This window comes from Heteronotia binoei, chromosome 1 (genome assembly GCF_032191835.1).
Source record: "Heteronotia binoei isolate CCM8104 ecotype False Entrance Well chromosome 1, APGP_CSIRO_Hbin_v1, whole genome shotgun sequence".
Taxonomy (NCBI): domain Eukaryota; kingdom Metazoa; phylum Chordata; class Lepidosauria; order Squamata; family Gekkonidae; genus Heteronotia; species Heteronotia binoei.
Window position 1 is genome coordinate 250,957,075 of NC_083223.1, and position 26,863 is coordinate 250,983,937.

Here is a 26,863-nt window from a genome sequence, read left to right on the forward strand (position 1 = left end):
TAGTTTGCCTAGTGGCAGGGCCGACCCTGCTCAGAGTGGTTTACAATCTCCTTTCCTTTCCCTTCCCCACAACAGACACCCTGTGAGGTAGATGGAGCTGAGAAAGCTCTGACAGAAACTGCTCTTGAGAGGAGCGAACTTGTGACTAGGGTTGCTAAGTCTAACATAGAAAATATCTGGGGACTTTGGGGGTGGAGCCAGTAGACTTTCACATTCCCTAAAATAAATAAGTAAAAATACAGCAGTCGTAAGTGACATCATTGCGCCAGTGACATTGTGTGCTGGCCATTCTAGGATCTTCTGGGAAAATTCTATGGTTTTCCCAGATGCTTTAACAATTTGGGAGGAAAACTCTATGGTCCCAAATTACTAGAGCATCCAGGAAAATCATAGAGGTTTCCCGGAAGCTCCTAGAGTGGGTGGCACATGACATTGGAGGAGGCCATGGGGGACTTGGCAACCCTACCCTGAATACAGTCTTCATTTCCTTATTTCCAAGCAGCTGCGTGTCCAGTGTTCTCTCTCTCTCTCTCTCTCTCTCTCTCTCTCTCTCTCTCTCTCACACACACACACACACACACACAGAGCAGCCAAAATAAACAGTTTGCAATCCCACACTTGTGTGGTGTCACTAGGGCAATTTGCTCATGAGTTGCTGAAGTTCCAAGTTATTCAGACAAACACAGGGAAACCAAAGGTTCTAGTTTATCCTTTACTATGCAAACAACTTCTGAAAGGTTTGTAAAACAAATGGAGGGGCTGGGCTGCTTTCCCTTCCTCTCTTACAGCTTCACTGTTCACTGGGAGCAGCCATGTTGTTCTGCTGGCTCACCTCGCCCCCATTCAGCCTGGCTCCTACAGATTTAAAGGCACACATACCTTATAAAAAGCAAGCCTTTCCAAGCTTCTTCTAGCCTTCTGAAGTGGAAAGGCACATGGTGACTGTTGCGGCGGGGCTCCCCCCCACTGGCCAGCTGACTGGGGGCAGGAAGGAGCCTGCAAATTTGGGAGATCCCCCACTGGGACCTGGGGATTGGTAAGCCTACTTGTCACTTCCTCAAGGTCACATCTGCAGCAGGTGCATGTGGAGGAGGGAATCAAACCCAATACTCCCAGATAAGTGTCTGCGCCCTTAATCACTACACCAAACTGGCTTTCTTAACCACTACAGCAAACCAGTTGTGGATCAGGCCCACCCAAGCTTTCCCCTGGTTCAGGATAGATTCTTTCAGGATCCTTTTGGTGAATAAGCGATCCTGAAAAAAAAAATCATCCTCTAGCTATTATGACTGGGCCTGTCAGGGAGCTTAAAGGGGATGTCGGCAAATTTAAACAAGTAATTTAAGTGTTTGTTACAAGCAAGAAAAGGCTTTTGGATTTTAGGGGAAAACAGTAAAGCCAAGTTTTGATTGTACATACCAGACACTACCAATTCGTAGACGTCAAAATACACAGAAACCTTGGGCTTGGTGAGACAGTTCTAGAAGTTTCTGGCAGTTCTGAGGAAATGGCTGAGGCTTCCACGCATTTCTTTGGAGCCCCACCTGGCTGGAAATGTGGCAGCCACATTTAGGGAGGAAGTCTGTCAGTGGGCCTGGCCCTGCTAGGATAAACACTGAGGAAACCAAATGGTTGAGAGGGCTTTCATACACCCATTTATATGTCTGGCAACAACCCTGCTCCACCTTGGGCCTGAGGTGTGCGAGGTGTAGTGTACTGAGAGACGAGTCGTGGTGAAGGCATAAGTATTTAATAGCTAGCACACTACCGAACTGGTTAACACGCGGTCGGGTCCGCTAATATATACAAGCATCCCGGAACATCCCCTTTGCTGGCCAGCCCAATCCTGGCCAGTTGAGCTTCCCGCCCTTGGAGCTGATTGGGGTGGCTTTCCCGCGCTGCGCAAGGCGACCCGAGGGCGGCTCGGGTTGCGCGGCGCTGTGCTGATTCCAATACTCTACACTCCTCCCCTCCTAGTTTAAACTACATAATCCTGTAGGTACGTTGGTGCCCTGCGTTCCCGGGTTGATCTCCTCGGGGTTGCTATTGGTGTGGAGCCCGACCCAGCTGCGGGTGGCTCCGTTTCTGGCGGTGGATGGTCCGGGTCGGGTAGCGGCTCTGGTACGGGTTCCGCGGCCCCGGGGACCTCGTATATGGGCTGTTCTTGAGTCGGCGGGGCCCCTTCTGGGGACTCCGTTTCCGGCAGTTCCCTGATCCCAGCTGCCTCCGGCTCTTCGGGCAGGGTGCGGCGGCGCAGCTGATCGATGTGTCGCCGCAGTACTTGGCCCCCTGCTGTGGTCACTTCGTAGGATCGGGAGCCGGTTACTCTCAGGACCCTCCCGGCTACCCACTCCGGGCCGCTTGCGAAGTTTTTCGCGTACACCGGGTCGCCCGGAAAGAATCCCCTTACTGCCTCGCGAACCTCGGGGGACCCGCGGACCTCCGGCGCCCTGTCCGGGTGGAGCCTATCTAACCGGGTGGTCAGTTTCCTCCCCATGAGCAGCTCGGCGGGGCTGAAACCAGTTGTGGGGTTTGGGGTGATCCTGTTGTGGAACAGGAACGCGGAGAGGCGGTGGTCCCAATCCCCCTGGACAATGCGCCCTAGGGCTTCCTTGGTGGTCCGCACCATCCGCTCCGCCTGGCCGTTGGTGGCTGGATGGAAGGGAGCGGATCTTATGTGCCTTATCAGGTACCTCTCGGTGAACTCTCGGAATTCCCGGGAGGTGAAGGCCGTGCCGTTGTCCGTCACTAGGGTGTCAGGGATCCCGTGTGTGCAGAGAACCCTTCTGAGCGCCCGGACGGCTGCTGCGGTGGAGGTCGAGGTGACCGGGATCACCTCCAACCATTTTGTGTGAGCATCTACCAGTATAAAGAAGAGTTGCCCCTGATGCGGCCCCGCGAAGTCTAAATGGAGGCGGGACCACGGCCGCCCGTTTGACTCCCACCTGTGGACCGGGGCGGACGGCGGATTGGGCCTGGACTCCTGGCAGGGTTGGCACCTCCTAACCCACCCCTCTATTTCCTCGTCCATGCCTGGCCACCACACGTAACTCCGGGCCAGGGCTTTCATCCTCACGATGCCCGGGTGGGTCTCGTGGAGATCTTCCAACACCTGTCTGCGCAAGGGGGGGGGAACCACCACCCGGCTCCCCCAGAGTATGCACCCCTTGTGGGTCGATAGCTCGTCCTTCCTGGACGTGAATGGCCTGAATGCATCTTCCACCTTGCCCGCTGGCCACCCCCTTCCCACCCAGTCCCTGACCCGCGCTAGGATGCGGTCTCTGCCCGTAGCTCGAGCCACCTCTTCGGCGTGTAGTGGGCGCTCGGGGAGGGACTCTATAAGCATCACCCCGTGTGCCGGGGCGGGATCTGGGTCTGTGGCGGGCAGCGGCAGGCGGCTGAGGGCATCGGCGTGCCCCATTGCTTTCCCTGGGCGGTGGACCAACGTGTAGGTGTACGAGTTCAGGAACTGGTTCCACCGTAAAACCCTCTGTGAAAGGATTTGGGGGGTTTGCCGGTCGGGGGCTAGGAGGCCGAGGAGTGGCTTGTGGTCCGTGGCAATGGTGAAGCGTCTACCGTAGAGGTAGTCGTTGAACTTGTGGACTCCCGCCACGATCGCCAGGGCCTCTTTATCGATCTGGGCGTAGTTCCTCTCGGCTGGGGACAGAGTCCTGGAGTAATAGGCGACCGGCACTTCCCTCCCGTCCGGGAGTTGGTGCCCCAGGACCGCTCCCACCCCGTAGGGAGAGGCGTCGCAAGCCAGGATCAGGGGAAGGTTTTCATCGTAGTGATGAAGAACCGCGTTTGAGACTAAGAGGTCTTTGACCGCCTGGAACGCCGCGGCTTGGCGCTTTCCCCAGACCCATGGGGCTTGTTTATCGAGCAAACGGTGTAATGGTTCCGCCACCGCGGCTTTGTGCGGCAGGAATGAGTGGTAAAAATTCAACAATCCGAGAAAACTCTGTAGTTCTGCTTTGCATTTGGGGGCAGGGGCCTGGACAATGGCCTTGGTCTTGTCCGCGGTTGGGTGGATTCCCGCTGCGTCCACTGCGAAGCCCAGGAACTCCACTCGCGGAACACCCAACAAGCATTTTTCCTTTTTCACCTTCAGCCCCGCCGCCTGGAACCGTCTGAGGACCTCTCGCAGGCGGCGGCTGAACTCTCCTTCGGTGGGGGCGGCGATCAAAACGTCGTCGAAGAAGGGCTGGACTCCGGGGATCCCTTTAAGGAGAGAGTCCATTATGCTTTGGAAAATCCCCGGAGCCACGCTCACCCCGAACTGCAGCCGTTTAACCCTGAACGCCCCCCTGTGGGTCACGATTGTCTGTGCCTCTGCTGTCTTAGCGTCGACCGGCAGTTGCTGGTATGCCTGAGCTAAGTCCAGCTTCCCAAAAACCTTCGCCCCGGCTAGCGCTGCGAGGACATGGCTGACCACCGGGACTGGGTAGGGATTGTCCTGTAGAGCCTTGTTGATCGTGCACTTGTAATCAGCGCAGATCCTCACCTCCCCGTTGGGTTTTACGGGTGTCACTATAGGGGTCTCCCAGTCGGCGTATGTGACTGGCTCTAGGACGCCTTGGGCCGTGAGGCGGTCCAGTTCCGCCTCTATTTTCGGTTTTAGGGCGAACGGGACGCGTCTCGCCTTGAGCCTTATGGGCCGGACCGTTGGGTCGATCGGTAGGGTGATGGGCGGCCCCTTGTAGCTCCCCAGGGACCCGTCGAAATTGCTGGTCCGCATGTGGTCTACCCCCACTAGCTGGATTCCCAGAGGCTGGAACCAAGCCAGCCCTAGGAGTGTGGTCAGTTGGCGCTTGACCACCAGGATGTCTAGGGGTCCTCTAAAACTCCCTCGTTCCACATTCACCCGGGCCCACCCCACGATGTGTACCGGGTTTTTTTGAAAGTCCCTTAATACGAAGTCCGCTGGCCTCGTATGGAGGCGGCGGCGGGGGCATAGTCTCTTGAGGGTTTCCTCCGAAATGATCGAGATGGAGGAACCCGAGTCTACTTCCATGAGGCATGGGGCGCCCTCGATCAGGACCGACATTTTGACCTTGTCGGGGGCTGCAAGGGGCAGGTTCAGTACCTGTAGACTGGTGGAAGCCGTCGTGTAGGCATCCAAGGAGTCGTGATGCGCTGACGGTTGGCGGCGGCTGTTTTTGGCCCGGCAAGCCCGGGCGATGTGGCCCGTCTTCCCACAGCTGCGGCAGTCCAGGTGGCGGTACGGGCAGTCCCTTCGCTCGTGGGGGTCGCCGCAGCTGGCGCACCTGGAACCGGTGGTGGCGGTGGGCCTCTCCGTTGCTCGTGGCCTCGCGGGGGCCCGTGTGTCGGTTCTTTGCGGTCGTCGGAGCTGGAACGCGTCTCCCTCTGCTCGGACCTCTGGCTCTGCTTCACCCTGGTGTACTGCCTCCCCGCGTTGCTGGCCGTACGCCTTGGTGGCCCTCTCAAACGCCGTCGCCTCGTTGAAGGCTTGTTGTAGGGTGAGCTCTTCTTTTGCGAAGAGCTTCTGTTGCAGCCGTTCGTCTCGGAGGCCCCAGACGAAACGGTCCCTCAGGGCTTCGTCCCTCTTATCAAAACTGCAGTTCCCGGCGATTTGCCGAAGTGCCGCCAGGTAGACCGCCGCTGTCTCCCCCGACTTCTGGTCCCTCTTGTGGAAGAGGAATCGGCGGGCGACGATGGAGGGTTGGGGCGCAAAGTGGCCCGTGAGGAGTCTCACGATCTCCCCGTAGGATCTCTCGGTCAGCCTTTCTGGAGCGGAGAGGTTTCGTGCGATTTCGAAAGTCTCTTCCCCACAGACGCTCAGCAGGACGTCTCTCTTCCGGTCATCATCAGTGATCAAGTTCGCCCTCAGGTAGCACTCGACCCGTTCGGTGTAGGTCTCCCATCTCTCGGGGTGCTCTGGGTTGAATTCAGCAAGGTGGCCCGTCGTTACGCTAGAGTTCGCCATGGTGGCGGCGGGCTGCTCGGTCGTCGGTCTCTCACCTTCCTCGTCTCCGGCCAGGGCTGGTTCCCCGCGGGGTGGCCTGGCCTAGCTACATCCCATCCTCGTCGCCAGTGTAGTGTACTGAGAGACGAGTCGTGGTGAAGGCATAAGTATTTAATAGCTAGCACACTACCGAACTGGTTAACACGCGGTCGGGTCCGCTAATATATACAAGCATCCCGGAACATCCCCTTTGCTGGCCAGCCCAATCCTGGCCAGTTGAGCTTCCCGCCCTTGGAGCTGATTGGGGTGGCTTTCCCGCGCTGCGCAAGGCGACCCGAGGGCGGCTCGGGTTGCGCGGCGCTGTGCTGATTCCAATACTCTACACGAGGGATTGCCTTCCTTTGCCCAGGAGGTGAAAGGATTTATTTACATGCGCACACAGACACACAGGGAAGGCCCCAGACCTTTGATTGCTGGGCTCACCCCTGTGTTGGTGGGATCTGTTTCTATTTGTTTTGCGTTTGGGCAGGGCCACCAGGCACTGGCTGATGGCTGCCCAAGGAGGGGCCTATATATTGGAGGGGGTTATTTGCCAGCTTCCGGGCTGCTGACTCAGTAAGGGCTCAGACTCTTCAAACAGACTGAACTGTTGTCATAACCAAAACCTCTTCCATGGCAAAGTCCCCAAAGTGCCAGCGGCTTAATCAGACCAATGAAGCATCCATTCCCCACCCTTCTGTCTGGGGGCGGTGTGTCCAATGATTTGTCCTCCCAGGGAAGAGACACCACAGGGTCAGTTGTCGTTGGCAGCTGTCTGGCACAGAAAGGGAGAAGCAGATGTATTTTTAATTCAAATTATTCCCTCTTATACACCTGTCTCTCTGTGTGTACAAACATGCACATCTGCTGGCTCTATGCTAGGGTCAGGCCTGGTTCTCATGTAGAATGGGGAGGGGGATAAAAACTTGGATCCCTGACCTGGATAGCTCAGGCTAGCTCCGTGGTGGTGAACCTATGGCATGGGTGCCAGAGGTGGCACTCTTAGCCCTCTCTGTGGGCACGTGCGTTCCCTCGCCTCCCCTGCACATGAGGCTCTGGAGTCATATCTCATTGAAGCTCCTCCTCTCCCCAAACACAGGCTCCTTCCCCCAAATCTCCAGGTATTTCCCAACCCAAACCTGGCAAGCCTAACTGGGCCTCCTTCAGAGAGACAACAGGGCACTCCAACCTTTTTGAGCTCATGGGCAGCTTTGGAATTCTGATGTGTTGGGGGGGAGTGCAAACACAATGCAGCCCCCAAGCACAACACACAGAGGAAAATTCCTTGCAGGTGTTCCTGCAGTTTTAGGGAGGGGGTTAGATGGGACCCACTAGGGCAGGGGTGGCCAAACTTGCTTAATATAAGAGCCACATAGAATAAATGTCAGATGTGTGAGAGCCACCAGACATGAATGTCAGATGTCTGAGAGAAGGAAGGAAGGAAGGAAGGAAGGAAGGAAGGAAGGAAGGAAGGAAGGAAGGAAGGAAGGAAGGAAGGAAGGAAGGAAGGAAGGAAGGAAGGAAGGAAGGAAGGAAGGAAGGAAGGAAGGAAGGAAGGAAGGAAGGAAAGAAAATAGGTGGGGAGGGAGAAAGACAGGTGGAAAGACAGCAACTTGAACTTTAAATGCATTTTCCAAGTCACTGATTGGCTTGGCTTGAAGAAGTGGTTTAAAGAGACAAATGCCTTCTCTGGTGGGGGCTTCAAGAGCCACACGATGTGTGTGAAAGAGCCACATGTGGCTCTTGAGCTACAGTTTGGCCACCCCTGCACTAGAGAGATGGGTATAAGGCAGCTTTACATTTTCATGTGGCCAAGGCCTGGCTGCGTGTCATATTTCAAAGCTGAAGGGAAGAAGAGAGCATGGGTATGTGGGGAAGGGGTGGTGGTGGAGAGATTAGGACCTTGAATCAAACACATTTTTTGCAGGGATGTGGGTTTATTACAGGAAATGCTGGATCCCACTAATCTGACAGAAACAGCGGTCAGGATCGCCTCTGGATTAGGAGTGGAAAGGAAGGAACTGCAGGCTTCCTTGCTTTCAAATACAATGCTTCTGACAGCAGTATCTGAGCAGAGCTCTTTCAAGCTACAGGGACCATAAGGCAAATTGTTGATAAACTGTTTTGAACGGTTGCACTGCTGTTCTGGTTTCTCAAAGCATCCCTGACAAGTATTTGTCAAGCAGCTGCTTAAAGACTGCCAGTGAGGGGGTTGATTGCACTGTTGAACAACTCTTACTGTTAAAACCTTTTTTCTATGGCAGTCCTCTCCTCTGCTGCCAGTAGGAACAGCTCCCTGCCCTCCTCTAAGTGGCAGCCCTTTTAATACTTCAAAAGAGCAATCATGTCTCCCCCCTCAACCTCCTTTTCTCCAGACTGAATATCCCCAAGGCCCTTAGCCTTTCCTCATTGGGCTTGCTCTCCATGGTTACACGGAAATAATCTACAGTGAGCACTGTGGCACCTATTCTCTATACATGCACAGGATTGCATTTTTAGTTTAAAAAAAGAAGATATTGGATTTATATCCTGGCCATCACTCTGAATCTCAGGGTCTCAGAGCAGCTCACAATCTGCTTTATCTTCCTCCCCCACAACAGACACTCTGTGTGGTAGGTGGGGCTGAGAGAAGCTCTCCCAGAAGCTGCCCTTTCAAGGACAGCTCTGTGATAGCTATGGCTGACCCAAGGCCATTCCAGTAGCTGAAAGTGGAGGAGTGGGGAATCAAACCCGGTTCTCCCAGATAAGAGTCCACACACTTAACCTCTACACCAAACTGGCCCTTCTTTCTCACACCAGTTCAGACTGTCCCTGAAGTTTCCAAGGGTAGCCATGCTGGTCCATAGTAGAACAACTAGATTCGAGCCCAGGAGCACCTTAGAGACCAACAAGATTTGTGGGAGGGGGCAGAAGCTTTCCAGCATTAGAGTTCCCTCGATTAGATAAAAGGAGCTTTGACTCTCACAAATCTTGTTCTCTATGGTGCTGCTGGACTCAGATTTAGCCATATAAATCAGTGGACTCCTTTCATCAACTTAATTTATTAACGAACATCATGTATCCCATGCCTTCCTCCCCCAAAAGGACACGGAAGTGGTTTGACACACTCTCCCCTTCTCTTTTATCCTCACCTATGAGGCAGGTTAACTCAGAGTATATTACTGGCCCGAGGTTTCCCAGCAAGCTGCCAGGGCAGAGTGGACATATGAATCAGGACCTCCCAGATCTGATTTGAACACCCTAATCACCAGCTTCTACTAAACATGCTATATTTTAATATATTATTTTCCCCTAACGGCAAACTAGAATGATGTTTATAATGTATGTTACATGTTCAAAAGTAAATTAGGTGGACAGAAACATTTCTGGGAAAGGCATGTTCTCAGTTTAACCCAGACTTGCAAGCAACAGAGCAATGAATAGCCTCCATTTGTTGCCTTATGACACTCTCACCATCATTCTCCCATTCTGACATGTTACTTTTTGGTTGGTTTCCTAAGCAAATGCTATCCAGACCAAATGTCCTTTTAGTTTGTTAATTTCACTATGAGTTGTTTTTTCTAAACTAAAACCTCAGTATTCAGGTTAAATTGCCGTGCTGGCACTTTGCGATAAATAAGTGGGTTTTGGGTTGCAGTTTGGGCACTCGGTCTCTAACAGGTCCCCCATCACTGGGCTAGCTGATCTTGTCAGATCTTAGAAGCTAAGCAGGGTTGACCCTGGTTGGTATTTGGATGGGAAACCACCAAGGAAGATCATGGTCACAATGCAGAGGCAGGCATTAGCAACCCACCTCTGAATGTCTCTTGCCTTGAAAACTCCACAGGGTCGCCATAATTACTTAATGGCAGAAAAACTGCTCCCAAAACTAGATGGCCCTGACTAGTTTGGTGTAGTGGTTAAGCGTGCAGACTCTTATCTGGGAGAACTGGGTTTGATTCCCCACTCCTCCACTTGCAGCTGCTGGAATGGCCTTGGATTAGCCATAGCTATCGCAGGAGTTGTCCTTGAAAGGGCAGCTGCTGTGAGAGCCCTCTCAGCCCCACCCGCTTCACAGGGCATCTTTTGTGGGAGAAGATAAAGGAGATTGTAAGCTGCTCTGAGTCTCTGATTCAGAGAGAAGGGCGAGGTATAAATCTGCAGTCTTCTTCTTAGTTTGATCTCGTCAGCTCTTAGAAGCTAAGCAGGATTGGCCCTGGTTAGTACTTGGAGGGGAGACCACCAAGGAAGTCCATGGTCACTGCGCAGAGACAGGCAATGGCTAACTACTGTACGCCAAACAGGCCATTCACCTGATGTGCCTCACACCAATAAGAACACAACAGGAGAGATTCCTTCCAAGCAGAGCGAAACTTTATTCGAATAAAGGAGACCCCTGCAAAAGAACAGCTAAGAGTTTGGCGCAAAGCATTATGGTGTTAGCCTTTATAGTATGCAATAGATGGTTTCTTAAACATGCACATTATAACTTCACATAGCTGCATTTTGGGCCCTTCACAAGTTCCCTTTGTTCTCTTATCTTCCTCTATGTTTAGTAAGCAGTGGCCTTCAGCAGAACTATCACTGAACAGCGGCTTCAGTTTTCAGCATGTTTCCATACACAGGCTCATTCTATTCTCGCATGTCGCATAGTCTAGTTAATCCACCAGATAAGCTTTTCATTTATTGAAACACAGAGACCATTTGCTCTTCTGTTTGTTCTTGTGTGCTCAATGTCTCCCTCCCCCAGAAATATCTGTCTCTTACTGTATCAAAATTACAAAATTAACAGAGTTGGGTGAAGACCCAGCCTAATATTTAGCTGCCTACAGCAAATTTGCAGTCTATCACCTCTGAACATCTCTTGCCTAGGGAGTCCTACAGGATCACTGTAAAACAACGTAGGAGTCCAGTAGCACCTTTAAGACCAACAAGTTTTATTCAGAATGTAAGCTTTTGCATGCATACAAAAGTTTACATTCTGAATACAACTTGATTGGTCTTAAAGGTGCTGCTGGACTCCTACTTTGTTCTATTGCTTCAGACCAACACAGCTGCCCACCACTTTACTCACAGGAGTTGCTGAATGTAACAAGCTGCTGTATTTCAACCAACTTCTTCAGACTAACATAGGAAAATGAAAGTAAGGGGTCTAGGGGGTGGAGTTTTCCTCCATTCCATAACCAGGTTAACACTTTACTACACAAACGACTTCTGAAGTGAATACAAAACAGAGAGACTGTGCTTTCCCCCCCTTTCTCATAGGCTTCACACACTCACTGGGAAGATCCAAGTGGCTCTGCCTGCTCCTCCCCCCATGCAGCTTTCGTCCTGCTGAGATTTCAAGGCATGCACACATTCCAAAACACAAAGTTGCAAGTTGTTGTGCGTTCTAAACTGGCTGAGATTTAAAGGCACATCATGGCTTTTTTGGTGGGGCTTTCCCCCATTGGCCAGCTGGCTGGTGGTCGAGAGGAGCCTGCAAAACCGGGGGATCCCCTTGCAGGACCTTAGGGTTGCCAATATAAGAAATATCTGGGGACTTTGGGGGTGGAGCCAGGTGCAAAGTTGTAACAAGCATAATTGAACTCCAAAGGGAGTTCTGGCCATCACATTTAAAGGGACTGGAAATAATGAAGGATGGGGCACCTTCTTTTGGGGCTCATAGAATCAGACCCCCTGGTCCAATCCTTTTGAAATTTGCTGGGTAGTTTGGGGAGAGGTACCGGATGCTATGCTGCAAATTTGGTGCCTCTACCTCAAAAAACAGCCCCTCTGGCCCCAGATACCCGTGGATCAATTCTCCATTATACCTTGTGGGACTCAGTCTCCATAGGGAATAATGAAGTGCCCAGCAGATATTCCCCCCCCCCCTTTCTGATGACCCTGAAGTGCGGGGAGGACCTCAAAACCAAGGGATCCCCAGCCCCCACCTGGGGATTGGCAACGCTACCGGACCTGGGGGCTGGCAAGCCTACATGGCAGACTTGGCTTGGGAAGATCACTTGTGCAATCTATGTGAAGTCTTTTTCTCTCTTCTCCCCTCCACAGTGGTTTGCCCTCTGCCCTGCATGAATGGTGGCCAGTGCTCATCTGGGAATCACTGCCTCTGCCCGCCAGAATTCACAGGTCGCTTCTGCCAGGTGCCAGCAGGCCGGCAGAGCCAAGGACAGCAGGCCCGGGTCTCCAGTGAAGGTCTCCCGATGGAGACAGGCTCCAGCAAGCATGCCATCTATGCAGTCCAGCTCATCTCTGACAGCCATGGTGACTCATCCTCTGGGCCTGGCTCAAAGGGCACCGTGAGCCATTCCACCTTCATGGTTCCTTTGGGACCCAGCCAACACTCCTCAGAAGGTAGCCTGGCAGAGAAGCTTGAGGGAGTGGGGGTGGAGCTTTTGCAGAATCAGGCTATATAGCTTAACTGGAAACCAAGGCTTCATTGCTTCATTCCGGGAACTTGTGGATCTCTGAGCATGCACAGAGGGCATTTCTGTTCTCAGCAGCAGTGTTCAGCTTCTCAGTGGAGAGATGCTCAAGTCTACCTGGGAGTCCAGTTTCCAGATTCATAGGGCTGGTTGTTGTGGATGGCAGGAAGAAAGCACACACTCTGCATGTGCTCAAAAGCAGCCTTGTCTTGGTAAATAGGCTCCAGAGCTGAGCCCTGACACACACACACAAAAACAACAGATTGCAGGGGCTGTTCCCTTGGATAAAGGTCTAATAAACAAGTATGAATCACTGAGCATATACAGAGTGGTCCTTCTCACTGCCATCTTCAGGCTCTATCCTCTGGGCTAAAGGAAAAGAGCTTGCAGGTCAGTCTATATACAGACTGGCTTCAACCCCATCACTTGTCATTTTGGAAAATAAGTCTTGGTCCAAGGAGTCAGCTGAAGTCACTATTTTGATATTTGTTTTTACCCAAATGCCAACATTGTTCTCTGATTTTGCATTAACATTGCATAACTCCTTGATATAAACCAAAACAGAATCCTAAGGTCAAGCCATAGACAGTAGGAAACAAGCAAATGTGCACGGGGATGTATGCAGAGTTTGTTTTCTGCCACTGAACTGTGCTCTGCTTAGATAGTATCTGGTCCAAAGCCGTGTTTCTGGTCTAATGGTTTCCAAGACGAGTGCCCCATTCTTCCTCCCAGAACATTTGGGATTAGGGGCTAGGGCTTGCCGATTGGAAAGGGGCCCTCTGTTGGCTTATATTTTTGCCCTCCAGTTCAGGTGCACCAGCCCCTGGTCAACGTTCGCGTGCATCACCCACCGGATGCCTCAGTGCAGGTCCATCGGATCGACAGCCTCAGCTCGGAGAACAGTGGGCCGGGCAGCCAACAGCACCTGATCCAGCACCCGGCGGCCCCCAAGACTGCGTATACCAGGCCTCCCACCCAGAAACCTTTGGGACGCTGCTTTCAGGAGACATTGCCCAAGCAGATGGTGAGTTGGATTGAGGCAATGTTACGAATAGTTTAGGGTGGCAGAAGGCAATGGGAAGGAGGTGATATAACTGAATCTGTTTGGGATGGGGGAGGCAACCAGCTCCATGTTGGGAAATACCTGGTGGAGATTTTGGGAGTGGAGTCAGAGGAAGGTGGGGTTTGGAAAGGGGAGGGACTTCCGTGGAGTCTAATGCCGTAGAGTCCACTTTCCACAGCAGCCACTTTCTCCAGGTGAACTGAACACATGAAGCTGCCTTATACTGAATCAGACCCTTGACCCATCAAATTCAGTATTGGTGTAGTGGTTAAGTGTGCAGAGTCTTATCTGGGATAACTGGCTTTCATTCCCCACCCCTCTACATGCACCTGCTGATGTGACCTTGAGTCAGCCACAAGTTCTCTCAGAGCTGTTCCTCTCAAGAGCAGTTTCTGTCAGAGCTCTCTCAGCCCCGCCTACCTCACAGGGTGTCTGTTGTGGGGAGAGGAAGGAAAGGAGATTTGTAAGCTGCTCTCAGAGACTCCTTTGGGTAGCGAAAGGTGGGGTATAAATCCAATCTCTTCTTTCTTTCTTTCTTTCTTTCTTTCTTTCTTTCTTTCTTTCTTTCTTTCTTTCTTTCTTTCTTTCTTTCTTTCTTTCTTTCTTTCTTTCTTTCTTTCTTTCTTTCTTTCTTTCTTTCTTTCTTCCTTCCTTCCTTCCTTCCTTCCTTCCTTCCTTCCTTCCTTCCTTCCTTCCTTCCTTCCTTCCTTCCTTCCTTCCTTCCTTCCTTCCTTCCTTCAATTTCTATCCCGCCCTCTCTGCAAGCGGACTCAGGGTAGCTAACAGACATTTATATTTACAGTTTAAAACCAATAAAATACAGTTACAATTAAAACCATTCCGTGGTGCTGCACCACTTCAATATAGGCGGAATCTTCTTTCCTGATGGTGATCATATGGTATCGTAGCTCTATAATGATGTGGGGTGGCAGTCCTTTCCCGGTTAGATATTAAAGGCCTGTCAGAACAGTTTAGTTTTGCAGGCCCTGAGGCAAGTAGAAAGATCCCACAGGGCCCTTATGGCCTCCAGGAGAGCATTCCAAATTTCTGGTGCTGCCACCAAGAAGGCCCTAGCCCGTGTAGAGCATAGCCTGGCCTCCTTTGGTCTGGGGATAAACAGTGGATTTTGTGTCCTTGAATGCAGTGCTCTCTGGGGAACATGCGGAGAAAGGCAGTCCCGTAGATAGACAGGCCCCTGACCATAAAGGGCTTTAAAGGTCAATACCAACACCTTGAAACGGACTTGGAACACAATAGGTAGCCAGTGCAGCTCTTTCAGCACTGGCTGAATGTGCTCCCATCGAGGGAGTCTCATTAGCAGCCGTGCCCAGCGTTCTGCACTATCTGTAGTTTCTGAGTAAGGGTCAAGGATAGCCCCATGTAGAGAGCATTACAGTGATCTATTCTCGAGGTGACCGTAGCATGTATCACCATCATGTTCCAGGAAAGGGGCCAACTGCCGCACCCGCTGGAGATGAAAAAAGGCAGATCTGGCAGTGGCTGCTACCTGAGCCTCCATTGTAAGAGAGTACTCCCAAGCTCTTATTTATTATTTATTTATTTATTTATTTATTTATTTCATTTATATCCCGCCCTCCCCCACCTTGGCAGGCTCAGGGCGGCTAACAGCAATCCATAAAAACACACCATAATAAATAAAACATTAGAATTACATTATAGAACAATAAAACATTAAAACATTAAATTAAAAACCAGTCTAGTAGATACAATTATACTGCGGTATAGATCTTTGGACCGCATTGGCGGATCTTTAATTACCATTTTTCTTAGCAGTCCGAATATGCTGATTTAAAAAGGATGGTCTTGCAGGCCCTGCGGAACTGTTCAAGGCTCCGCAGGGCCCGCACCTCCTCGGGGAGTCGGTTCCATAGGGTAGGGGCCGCGATCGAAAAGGCCCGTATTCTGGTGCTCTGATATTTAACTTCCTTCGGCCCAGGGATAGTCATTAAGTTTTTCCCCGTTGACCTCAGTGCTCTCTGGGGTTCATATGGGGAAAGACGGTCCCTCAGGTAGGCAGGTCCTCGGCCATATAAGGCTTTAAAGGTAACGACCAACACTTTGTACTGGACCCGGTATATAATCGGCAGCCAGTGCAGTTCACGTAGTCCCGGCCATATATGCTCCCGTTTCGGGAGTCCCAACAACAGCCTGGCCGCCGCGTTCTGCACTAGCTGCAATTTCCGGGTCCGGCACAGAGGTAGCCCCAAGTAGAGGGCGTTACAGTAGTCTAGTCTTGAGGTGACCGTTGCGTGGATCACTGTTGCGAGGTCCCGGCGCTCAAGGAAAGGGGCCAACTGCCTTGCCCGCCTCAGATGGAAGAATGCTGACTTGGCAGTGGCTGCTATCTGGGCCTCCATCGATAATGAAGGCTCCAGTAAAACACCCAGACTCTTTACCTGGCGCGCTGCTTTCAATGGCGCACCATCGAAGGCCGGGAGAGCTATTTCCCTTCCCAGAGCGCCGCGACCCACGCATAGGACCTCTGTCTTCGCTGGGTTCAACTTCAGCCCACTCAGCCTGAGCCATGTCGCTACAGCCTGTAATGCCCGGTCGAGATTCCCTGGAGCGGGGTCGGGCCAGCCATCCATTAGTAGATAGAGCTGGGTGTCATCTGCATATTGATGACAACCCAGCCCAAACCGCCGGGCAATCTGGGCAAGGGGGCGCATATAGATGTTAAACAGCATCGGGGAGAGAACTGCTCCCTGGGGCACCCCACAATCCAGTGTGCGCCTCCGGGACCGCTCGCTCCCGATAGCCACCCTCTGTCCCCGACCTTAGGAGCCGGTATTAGTGGCACTCCCTCAAGAGCCAGAACCTATTGTGTTCCAAGTCCGTTTCAAGGTGTTGGTATTGACCTTTAAAGCCAGGATTTCCCCCCCTGGACCACCCCAGCTCAGATAGAGAACCTCCGCATTCATCAGAGTCAGCTTCAACCAACTCAGCCTGAGCCAAGATGCTACGGCTTGAAGAGTCAGGTCTAGATTTTCTGGGGTACAGTCGGGCTGGCAACCATCAATAGATAGAGCTGGGTGTCATCTGCATATTGGTGACATCCCAGCCCATACTTCCTGACAATCTGGGCAAGGGGGCACAAATAGATGTTAGATAACATCGGGGACAGAACCGCGCCCTGTGGCACACCACATAAAAGTGGGTGCCTTTGGGATGATTCCTCCTCTATCACCACCCTTTGTCCCCGACCTTGGAGAAAGGAGGTCAACCATTGCAAGGCTTCTTCTTCTCCTCCTCGTCCTTGTCCTCCTCCTCTTATTATCCATTCAGACTGGCAGGAACTCTCTAGGGTCTCAGGCAGAGGTCTTTCACATCACCTCCTGCCTGGCTGTTTTTAATTGGAAATCCCAGGGACTGAACCTGGTGCACTCTGTGTGCCAAGCAGATGCTCTGCCACTGAGCCACAACCCCTCTGTAACCTGGAGATCAGCTGTAATAGCAGGAGATCTCCAGTCATCACCTTGAGGTTGGCAACCCTAGAAGACAGCACTTGGAACTGTTTAGTCTGGGAGCAATGTGAAAATTGGGTTGGGACTGTGAAGGACGAGAAGTTTCAGTTTCTTGCGGTGCTGAACTTTGGGAAGTCCTCAAAAAATGAAGCCCAAGGGAGAAGTTCGTCTGTTTCCAGCATGCCTGTTTGTGAACTGCATGATTGTGACATTCGGCCAACTATTGTTTGGCGGAGAAAGCACTGAGCTGGGAGAGTCCTTTAGTCTACTACAACACTGCCACACATAGATCATAGGAAAAATCGTTGTATGTACACGCCCGCAGCTGCTTTTTAAATGCTGAAAACTATTTCCTTCTGTTACTGAGTGCGAGAAACTTTTAAAGACCAAAACCCAAATCAGACTCCCCTCTCCAAGGGTTGCCAGTCTCAAGGTGGGGCCTGCAAAACTCCTGGAATTACACCTCCTCTCCAGGCAATAGAGACCAGTTCCTCTGGATACAATGCCTATTTTGGAAGATGGATTCTATGGCACTGTGGTCTCTCTACTCCCTAAACTACACTCTCCCCAGGCTCCACTCACCCCCCCCCCAAAAAAAATCTCCAGGTGTTTCCCAACCCAAAGCCGGCAACCCTCCATCCTCTCCCAGCTTTAACAGTAGTTTTTGTACGTGGTACAGAAATGGGTTCAGGATGCTTGTGGCTGGAACAGGCGGCATCCAATATTTACCTTTGTCCTTCTTTTTGGGGACACAGTGCGGGAGCAACCCTCTTCCAGGCCTCACCAAACAGGAAGACTGCTGTGGAAGCATTGGTACCTCCTGGGGGCAGAACAAGTGCCACAAATGCCCCCACCTGCAGTGTAAGTCACTTGGCATCTCCTTTCTTCTTTGAAATGCGGCACCCATTTGTTCCAGCTTAAAATCTTGTGTGATAGTGAAGTCTTCCTGGCTCCTTCTGTTTGTTTCATCCCATCCCTACCATCACTCTGTAATGCTTTTCTCCCCTAATTCCTCTGTATACCCAGGGCTTTTTTTGTAGTAGGAACTCCTTTGTACATTAGCCACACATCCCTGATGTAGCCAATCCTCCAAGAACTTACAGGGCTCCTTACAGGGCCTACTGTAAGCTCCAGGAAGATTGGCTGCATTAGGGGTGTGTGACCTAATATGCAAAGGAGTTCCTGCTACAAAAAAAGCCCTGCCATCTTGCATTATTGGGCCCACACAGGCAAGGGGGAGGGACAAGTTGGAGTGGGGGAGGAGTATTGGACTTACACTCTGGAGAACATGCCATTTGTGAATCTTTGCCTACTGTGTATTCATGTGGAATTGTGATAATATTGCTATTTCCAACCTTGAGAAAGTTTTCCATGAAACAAGCCATGTAAATAGTCAACTGCTTGTAGTTGGGACCGGCTCTTCTGGATCCTTTGGGACCATTGAACTTATTATTTCAGCCTTTTGAATTAACACAGTGGACTTGAAAAGTCTTTGTGACCCCTGGAGGGGCTTATGCCAATATTTTGTTGAATATCTTTCACTGTACGCTCGTGTACACTCACTGAGGGTCTTGATACTTCTCCTATCTATATTTCGTATTGTTTTGACATCACCACTAATTTTTTGTGATTTTTTTTTTTTTAGTCTTTATAGCAGGGGCGGCCAAACTGCGGTTTGCGAGCAACATGTGGCACTTTCACACATATTGTGTGGCTCTCGAAGCCCCCACCACCCTCATCGGCCAGCTTGGAGGAGGCATTTGTCTCTTTAAATCACTTTGCCAAGCCAGCCAGTGGTTTGGAGAATGCATTTAAAGTTGCTTTCTTTCCACCTCCCCCATCTATTTGCCTGCCTGCCTTCTTGTCCTGCAGCTTTCAAACATTTGATGTTCATGTCTTGTGGCTCTCAAACATCTGACTTTTATTCTTTATGGCTCTTGGGTTCAGCAAGGTTGGCCACCCCTGGTTTATAGTAATTTGGGGTTACAATACCTTGGTATTTCCTTGCATGCTCTATATGTAGCCTTCTCCCCTGTTTTTTGTTTGACTACTTAAAGGTTGGCAACCCTACTTGATTAGCAAAGGGTTCCTGGGGCCTCCAGCCATGAACAACCCCTCCCAGATACTGGAAATGAGAATCCTCCCTGAGCTGAAGGGAACAACCTTGGACAATTTCCTGAGCCCTGCATTTCCCATGCCAAAAGAATGCAGCACCGGCTGAATTTTTGCCCGTCACACAGCTGCTGAGTGCACAGACACCCTCTGTCTATCCCTTCCTGCCGGGGGAAGCCCAGGGGCACTCCTAGTTAGAAGAGTGAAACTCTTCCACTGCCGTATATTTCATTGCATTCAAGAAGTGCATGGATATTGAGGGTGGGGGAGAAATCCATTTGCTCTCAGGATGACATCTGGCAACAGCATCCCTGTGGGGCCAATGCTGGCAGAATGGGGCCAGAATGTCAGTCCGAGTTCTCACTCCCCCCACCTGAGCCCCGGTTTAATGGATTTTCCAGTTCATGCAATCGCCGTGCAAGAGGCTGGGCTGTTTGTGTTGGCTGTCGCTTGGAATGTGCTCCACCAGCCCTTCTCTCCCTCTCCCCCCCCCCCCCACCCCGCAGACAGTGGGCAGGCCTTCCCCTTGCTTTGGTACTCCGGTTGCCCCAAGGCAGCTTGTGAGTTAACACCCCTCCCCACAAGGAATGTAGTGTTTTAAGATTATGTGAAAAAACGGCAAAGATGACAGAAGCATGCATAATGTTGCCAGGCCTCTTAGGTTGTCACAGGTCATGTCCATCATGGGCACCCTTGAATTTGTTGGTGTTTCTGCGGGAACATTCCTGGTGCAAAGCCCTTGGAAATGCACAAGTATGCACTTGTCAAACCCTCCCCCCCCCTCATTGCAGAGGGGCCTGCATTCGCAATGTTCCCACAGTGGTTTGTGAAGCTGTGTTTCCCCCAGGAACCAGATTTGTGTGTATGTGTCTTTGTGTGGGATCACTGGACCATGCGGGAGAAGGGGTAGAGCAGGCCTGCCCTAGCCATATTCTTCCAACCACTGAACGTTTTGTGGGGCCGACTCACTGCCAAGTCATCTTGGTTGACACCCCCCCCCCTCCCTTCTAGCTCTGTAGTTCTCTGGCAGGCTCTCTCATTTTTCTCTCTCCCTTTTTCTACTTATTGGTGTTTCCTGTCAAACTACTGGTTTATCGTCTGGGAAATCTGCAGTCGCCACACTTGTCCTCTTCTGGGAAACAGCTGGTCCATCCCCTCATGCGTGTAATGTGGGCCCTGCCTTCTTCCCCCAGATTTCAACTGTTGGCATGAAGACCTTGGTTGAGGTTGACAGTGGGACTGGGAATTTTTTTTCTCCCCTGTCTCTACAGCATCCAGTTTAAGGCTCATAGCTCTGCTGCCACCACCTACCTGCATAGCCCAGGCTAGCCTGATCTCATCAGGTCTCAGAATCTATGTGGGGTTGGCCCTGGCTAGGTTTTGGATGGGAGACCTCCAAGGAATACCAGGGTTGTGATGCAGAGGCAGGCAATGGCAAACCACCTCTGAACATCTTTTGCTTTGAAAACCCTTCAGGGTCACCGTAAGTCAGCTGTGACTTGATGGCAAAGGGGGAGGGAAAGTTCTGCCTCCCTCCAAAAAGAAATAATGTTCTGGATTTTGCAAAGCCCCCATTTCCTTCCAGAACAGAGGGCAAGAGAGTGACGTGTGTGGGGAGGGTTGGGTGAAAGCAGGTTAATAATCCTATGTATAGATGGCAAAATTTCTGGATGGGGACTCTGTTTCTATATGGCACCTTAACACATCTTGTGTCAGCATCTAGTTTTGCCAAAAGCCCAGCCTTTAAAGTGGCTTGCTGGAAAGTCCCATTGGAAGCTTTGTGTGTTTTTCACATGCATGTTTTCTGTCTTTCAGACTTAGGAGTGCAGAAGACAGGTCCTGTCCGTGGGGAGATGGGGAGTGACTGCCCGCAGGGCTACAAGCGACTGAACAGCACCCACTGCCAAGGTACCCAAAATTAGCAAGTCTGCGTGTTTTAGGGTGGACTGGGCGATAGACCCTGCTCTTGTGAGAGCCCTTTGCTTCAGATCGCAGAGTTATGAGCCAGTTTAAGTTGAGACTAGGCAACAAAAGGGAAAGACTGAGATCTGGGTTCAAATCCAAATTCCTGCCGTGGACTCTCTGCCTTGGGTACATTGGACTCACCTTGCAATTTGGACATAACAGCTGGTCTGTCCTGAGAGATTTTGGTGCCTGAGGCAGAACACCCAAATACCCTTCCACCTGGTAAATTAACATGGAGCCCAGTCTCTTAGGGAATTCTCTGTGCAGGCCCCAGTGAAGTGAATGGGGATAGGGAAGGGATAGGTGCATGTAGGTTGCTGTGGCTGTGGGCAAAGGAAGAAGACTGCAGAGTTATACCCCACCCTTCTCTCTGAATCAGAGACTCAGAGCGACTTACAATATCCTATATCTTCTCCCCCCACAACAGACACCCTGTGAGGTAGGTGGGGCTGAGAGGGCTCTCACAGCACTTGCCCTTTCAAGGACAATTCCTACGAGAGCTATGGCTGACCCAGGGCCATTCCAGCAGCTGAAAGTGGAGGAGTGGGGAATCAAACCCGGTTCTCCCAGATAAGAGTCTGCACACTTAACCACTACACCAAACTGGTTCTCATTGTGGCTTCTTCCTCTCTTCTTCAGCTCCTCCTGCCCCGCCACAAGTCATGTGCCTCTCTTATTTTTCCCCTGCAGACATCAACGAGTGTGCCATGCAAGGAGTGTGCCAAGGGGGCGAATGTTTGAATACCCAAGGAAGCTTCCGCTGTGCATGCAAGCCAGGACAGGTGTTGGGACCTTCGCGCACCCATTGTGTGCGTATGTATCTTGACTGAGAGAGATCTCATCCTTCTGGCATTTGTTTGGAGAACTCACATGCCGCCTCTCCAGACACCTGCTTAAGGTGCCTCACAATGTGAAAAATGATAAAATAATATGAAAACAAACATTGAGCAGCCTAAAAACTGAGCTCCCTATATCAGACTAGATGCATGCTGTAAAAACAGCTTTAAAAATATGAAACCCCCCTGAAAAGCCTGGGCAGATAAATATTTTTGCCCTGGCATCTAAAAGGAATGATAAGATAGTCACCAGGTGAAACTCAACAGGGAAGGGCCTTCCAACGGTGAGGTGCCACCACAGAGAAACTTTCTCTCTAATGTGCTGTAGTCTTCTAAGACCTGTAAAGAGGAACTTCTGAGTTCTTTGCAGTGCCTTGCAGGCTGTTGGCACTGTGCAAATGTTAGTCTTGGCAGCAGCCATGTTACTGTTACGAGGGGTGGAGTGGGATAGTTGTTGCATCAGAGATGGGGAGAGACAGAGGGCTAAGCCTGAACCAGTGCAGATTCTTGCAGGAGTTTTTGTGCCATGACTGCTATGCTCTGATTTCTTAGGCTAATCTGCTAATCTGATTTCTTAGGCTGTGCATAATCAGAGTCACTGCTGTCTCTTATTTTATGTGTCGGAAGACTGAGCCCTCTGTATCAGAGGTGGCTGAACTTGCTTAACGTAAGAGCCACATAGAATAAATGCTAGATGTTTGAGAGCTGCAAGACATGAATGTCAGATGTTGGAGGGAGGGAGGAAACTAGAGGGGGGAGGAGGGTAGGAAAGGTCGAAAGAAAGGAACTTTAACTTTACATGCTTTCTCCAAGCTGTCAACTAGCTTGGTTTGGAAAAGTGATATAAAGCCGGCTTATAGGCAGTTGGGGCTTCAAGAGCCACACAATATGTATGAAAGAGCCACATGTGGCTCTGGAGCCACAGTTTGGCCACCCCCTGTTCTATATGCTGAGCCCTGGGGCATAGTCACTAGGAAGTCAGAAATCTGATGCTTTCTTTCTGAATCAAACCCTTGTCCTAAGAATGGCATTAGAACCAGGATGCATTTTGGGGGGTCGGGGAGGGGCTTAGAATAGAGTCCTGCAATGCTCTGACCTCCCTCTCTTTCTCTGGGGGAGGGACAGTGGAGAAAGCCGGGGAGAAGAGCTCGTGTTTCCGTCTGGTGAGCTCCGATAACCAGTGCCAGCACCCGCTGCCCACCAAACTCACCCGCATGACTTGCTGCTGCAGTGTGGGCAAGGCCTGGGGGGCCCGCTGTGAGCGCTGCCCAGCTGATGGAACTGGTAAGTGGGAGCAGCATCCTGGTCATGCCAACGATGGGGAAGTGGGCCATGCCAGGGCCTTGGCAGAGGCGCCCGTTCCCCCTCCCTTTGCCTCCTGTGTTCTGCCAGGCCTGGATTTGCTCCTAACCATTTATTTTTGCCCCCTCTCAAAGGCCCTCAAGAGCCCTTGTTTTATTCCCTGATCCTTTAATGCCCATAATGCCATGAGGACATAAGAGCAGCCACATTGGATCAGGCCAACAGCTCATCAGGTTCAGCATTCTGTTTACACAACGGCTAACTAGCTGTTTCTAGAAAGCTCACGAGTGGGAAACAGGATTACCCCAACAGCATTTTCCTGCTCACGCTCCCCCAGCAACTGACCTGGTACTGGAAGGAGCAAATATCCATCATGGCTAATAGCCATTGGGAGCCTCTCTCTCTCTCTCTCTCGGCTTGACTTCGCGAACGAAGATTTAAAAAAGGTGCAGTAGTCCACGTCTGCTGCAGGCTCGCTGGTGGCTGACAAGACCAATGCGGGACAGGCAGGTCCGGCCACAGTGGCTGCAGGGAAAAGTCTGATTTGGGGTTGGTGCTGTAGCAGTACGATTCTTCCTCAATCTCCTTTTGTCCTCAAGACCAGCTATGCGTGCGTTCTCAAAGGAAGAGACAGCCTGGTGGATGGTGTGCCTCCATGCTTTCCATTGGGAGCCTATCCTCCATTAATTTGCCCACTCCCCTTTCAAAACTGTCATGTATTGGTTGTCTTGGCTGCTGGTTTATTATGTCTGTTAGTTGACCTTGAAGCATACTTCATTGCCCTCCAGGACCCTGATGTCTACATTCCGATTGGCTCTTCTTTTAGAACCAGCCAATTGAGATGCAAGGCATTTTCTCTCAGGAAATACAAATGAAAGATCCTGGAGAGACCAATAGGGTGGATTGCTGCCCACATAAGGGGGTATGTTTAACTCAGGCCAAATGAATATGAGTGGTGATGCCTGTTCGTGTTCAGTTCTGCTGTCATTCAATAAATGTTCTTGGGGGGCGTGGCAACTGAGCTTCTGGTCAGTTGCATCCCTCCTACGCTTCTGCTATCACTGCGAAAAATTAACTGCTATTCCCAGATAACACAGCCAAGTATGGAAAGAACATCAAGTTAAGTATGGGAAGGAACTGTCACGGCTGGGGCCGGGTCAGGCAAAGTCCAGAGGCAGTCCGAGGTCTGTAGCCAGTAAGCAGGAGGGTCCGAGGCGCCAAATCCGAATCACTGTAGAAGTATTGCAGGTCTGAGGTCCAGAAGCCGAGGTCAGGGAGTCCAGAAGTCCAAAGCCAAAGTCAGGGAGTCAGGAACCAAAGTCAAGCCGGAGTGGATGCTAGAATGTCAGGGAGATGACTAGTTGCTTCCACAAAGCTTCCTCCCAAAGCCCACAGCTATATAGCCCTCTGCTGGCTGTTGCCCGTTTGGGCTAATTGCTGGCTCAGGGAGGCAGCCAGGATCCTGTTACCACTCAAGCATCCTTGCTCTTAGAAGGGCCAGAATCCTCTCAGAACTCAGGGCTCAGGGAGCGTCTTGCTTGTGAGCGTGCCGCCCTCCTCCGATCCCTGAGGTCCTGCCGGAGGCGGTCACGCACACGAGCCACCCGAGAGGGCGAGGCAGGGGGGCTGGGATCTTCTCCAGCAGGAGGCAGGGGCACTGGTGCAGGTGGCAGGGGCACAGTTTCCTCATCAGACTCAACTTCCTCTGAAGGGTCCCCAGCACCCATGACACTATCCCCCCCCCCAGGGCCCCCCTCCGTCGAGGGACCTGGAAGGTCGGGGTGGTCGTTGTGGAACTGGTGCACCAAGTCTGGGGCATGAAGATTGTCCTCGGGCTCCCAAGACCGGTCTTCTGGGCCGTATCCCTCCCAGTCCACCAGGTACTGGAGGCCTCCACGATGGTACCGGGAGTCCAGGATCTGGCGCACCTCATATTCTTCCTCGTCATCCACCAACACTGGTGGTGGCGGCGGTGGGGAAGGAGTCCGAGCTGGGTCAGGGGGTGCAGCCGGAACAAGGAGGGAGCGATGAAACACGGGGTGAATGCGGAGGTGGGGTGGCAACTGGAGCCTGAAGGCGACGGGGTTTATTTGTTCAACGACGGGGTAGGGTCCAATGAACCGTGCATCCAGCTTGTGAGACCGACCAGGCCGGCGCAGGTAGCGAGTTGAGAGCCACACCTGATCCCCCGGCTGCACTGGAGGGCCTTCTTGCCTCTTTCGGTCCGCAGCCCGTTTATATGCCTCCTTGGCTTGCTGTAGCTGCTCTCGGAGCAAGTCTTGGCTGGCACGGAGTTCTTGCAGGTAGGCATCGACGGCGGGGACATTCGTGGGTGGTAGGATCGCTGGGAAGAACCGAGGGTGGTACCCGTAGGTTGCAGCAAACGGGGTCATTTGGGTGGATGAATGGACCGCGTTGTTGTATGCAAACTCCGCTAGGGGCAATAGGGTGGTCCAGTCATCCTGCTGGTAGCAGGTGTAACAGCGGAGATATTGCTCTAGCGTGGCATTGGTGCGCTCTGTCTGGCCATCTGTCTGTGGGTGGTAGGCCGAGGACAGGTGCACTCGAGTACCCAGGCTGGAATGGAGGGCTTGCCAGAACCGAGAGGAGAACTGAGGGCCCCGATCGGAGATCAGATGGGCTGGGAGTCCATGCAGACGAAAGATGTGTTGCAGGTAAAGCTGGGCCGTCTCCTGAGCTGTGGGGAGTTTCGGGCACGGAACAAAGTGGGCCATCTTGGTAAATAGGTCGACGACCACCCAGATACAAGTCTGACCCTTGGAGCGTGGAAGTTCCGTGATGAAGTCCATCGAGATGGTATCCCAGGGTCCTGAAGATGTGGGCAAGGGCTGCAGCAACCCTGAGGGTTTGGCTGGGATGTCTTTGGCCCGTCGGCAGACGTCACAGGAGCTGACATAGCGGGCAACATCAGCGCGAACTCGTGGCCACCAGAATTCCCTTGTCAGCAAGTGGGTGGTCTTATGCTGTCCAAAGTGCCCGGCGGGTAACGAGTCGTGGGTCAGGCGTAGCACTTCTGCCCGCAAGGGCCCGGGCGGCACATAGAGGCGTTCGCGGTGTAGCAAGAGGCCGCCTCGAGTCGTGAACTCCCCTGTTGGGTCATCTTGGAGAGCCTGGAGGTGTTGCTGGACCCAGGGATCATTGGCCTGGCTGGCCCGAATGTCCTCCACGAGTGCTGGTGAAGTGGAGGTGGCTGCAAATACTGAGGGCGGCAGGATTGGAGCAGCGGGCGCGGTCTCAGTTGAGGCAGGGGCGTATTCCGGTTTCCGGGAGAGCGCGTCTGCTTTCCGGTTCTGGGTATGGGGGATGTAGGAGATCCGGAAGTCGAAGCGAGAGAAGAATAGGGACCACCGGATCTGGCGCTGGTTGAGACGGCGGGTGGTCTGGAGGTGTTCCAAGTTCCGGTGATCGGTGAGCACTTGAACAGGGTGGCGAGCCCCTTCGAGGTAATGTCGCCAAACCTCAAACGCCGCCTTGATCGCGAGCAACTCCCTCTCCCAGATGGTATAGTTCCTCTCTGCAGCAGTGAGCTGCCGCGAGTAATAGGCGCAGGGCTGTAGTGGCTGGGACGGCTCCTCGCGCTGGGACAGCACTGCTCCCAGGGCCACGTTGGAGGCATCAGCTTCCACCGTAAAGGGAAGCTGGGGGTCGGGGTATCTCAGGAGTGGCCCGGTGGCAAAGCGAGTCTTCAGGGTGGAGAAGGCGTTATCGGC

General features: G+C 52.0%; 1 protein-coding gene across 1 annotated transcript in view; it reads left to right on the forward strand.

Annotated features, from left to right (window-relative positions):
• The window catches only part of LTBP3 (latent transforming growth factor beta binding protein 3), a 70,031-nt gene that overhangs the window by 12,372 nt on the left and 30,796 nt on the right, over positions 1–26,863 (forward strand). The window contains exons 2-7 of the mRNA XM_060252398.1: positions 11,996–12,298; positions 13,176–13,393; positions 17,673–17,778; positions 20,845–20,937; positions 21,685–21,807; positions 22,956–23,114. Coding sequence (XP_060108381.1) covers positions 11,996–12,298; positions 13,176–13,393; positions 17,673–17,778; positions 20,845–20,937; positions 21,685–21,807; positions 22,956–23,114 — 1,002 coding nt within the window. The remainder of the gene's footprint in view (positions 1–11,995; positions 12,299–13,175; positions 13,394–17,672; positions 17,779–20,844; positions 20,938–21,684; positions 21,808–22,955; positions 23,115–26,863) is intronic.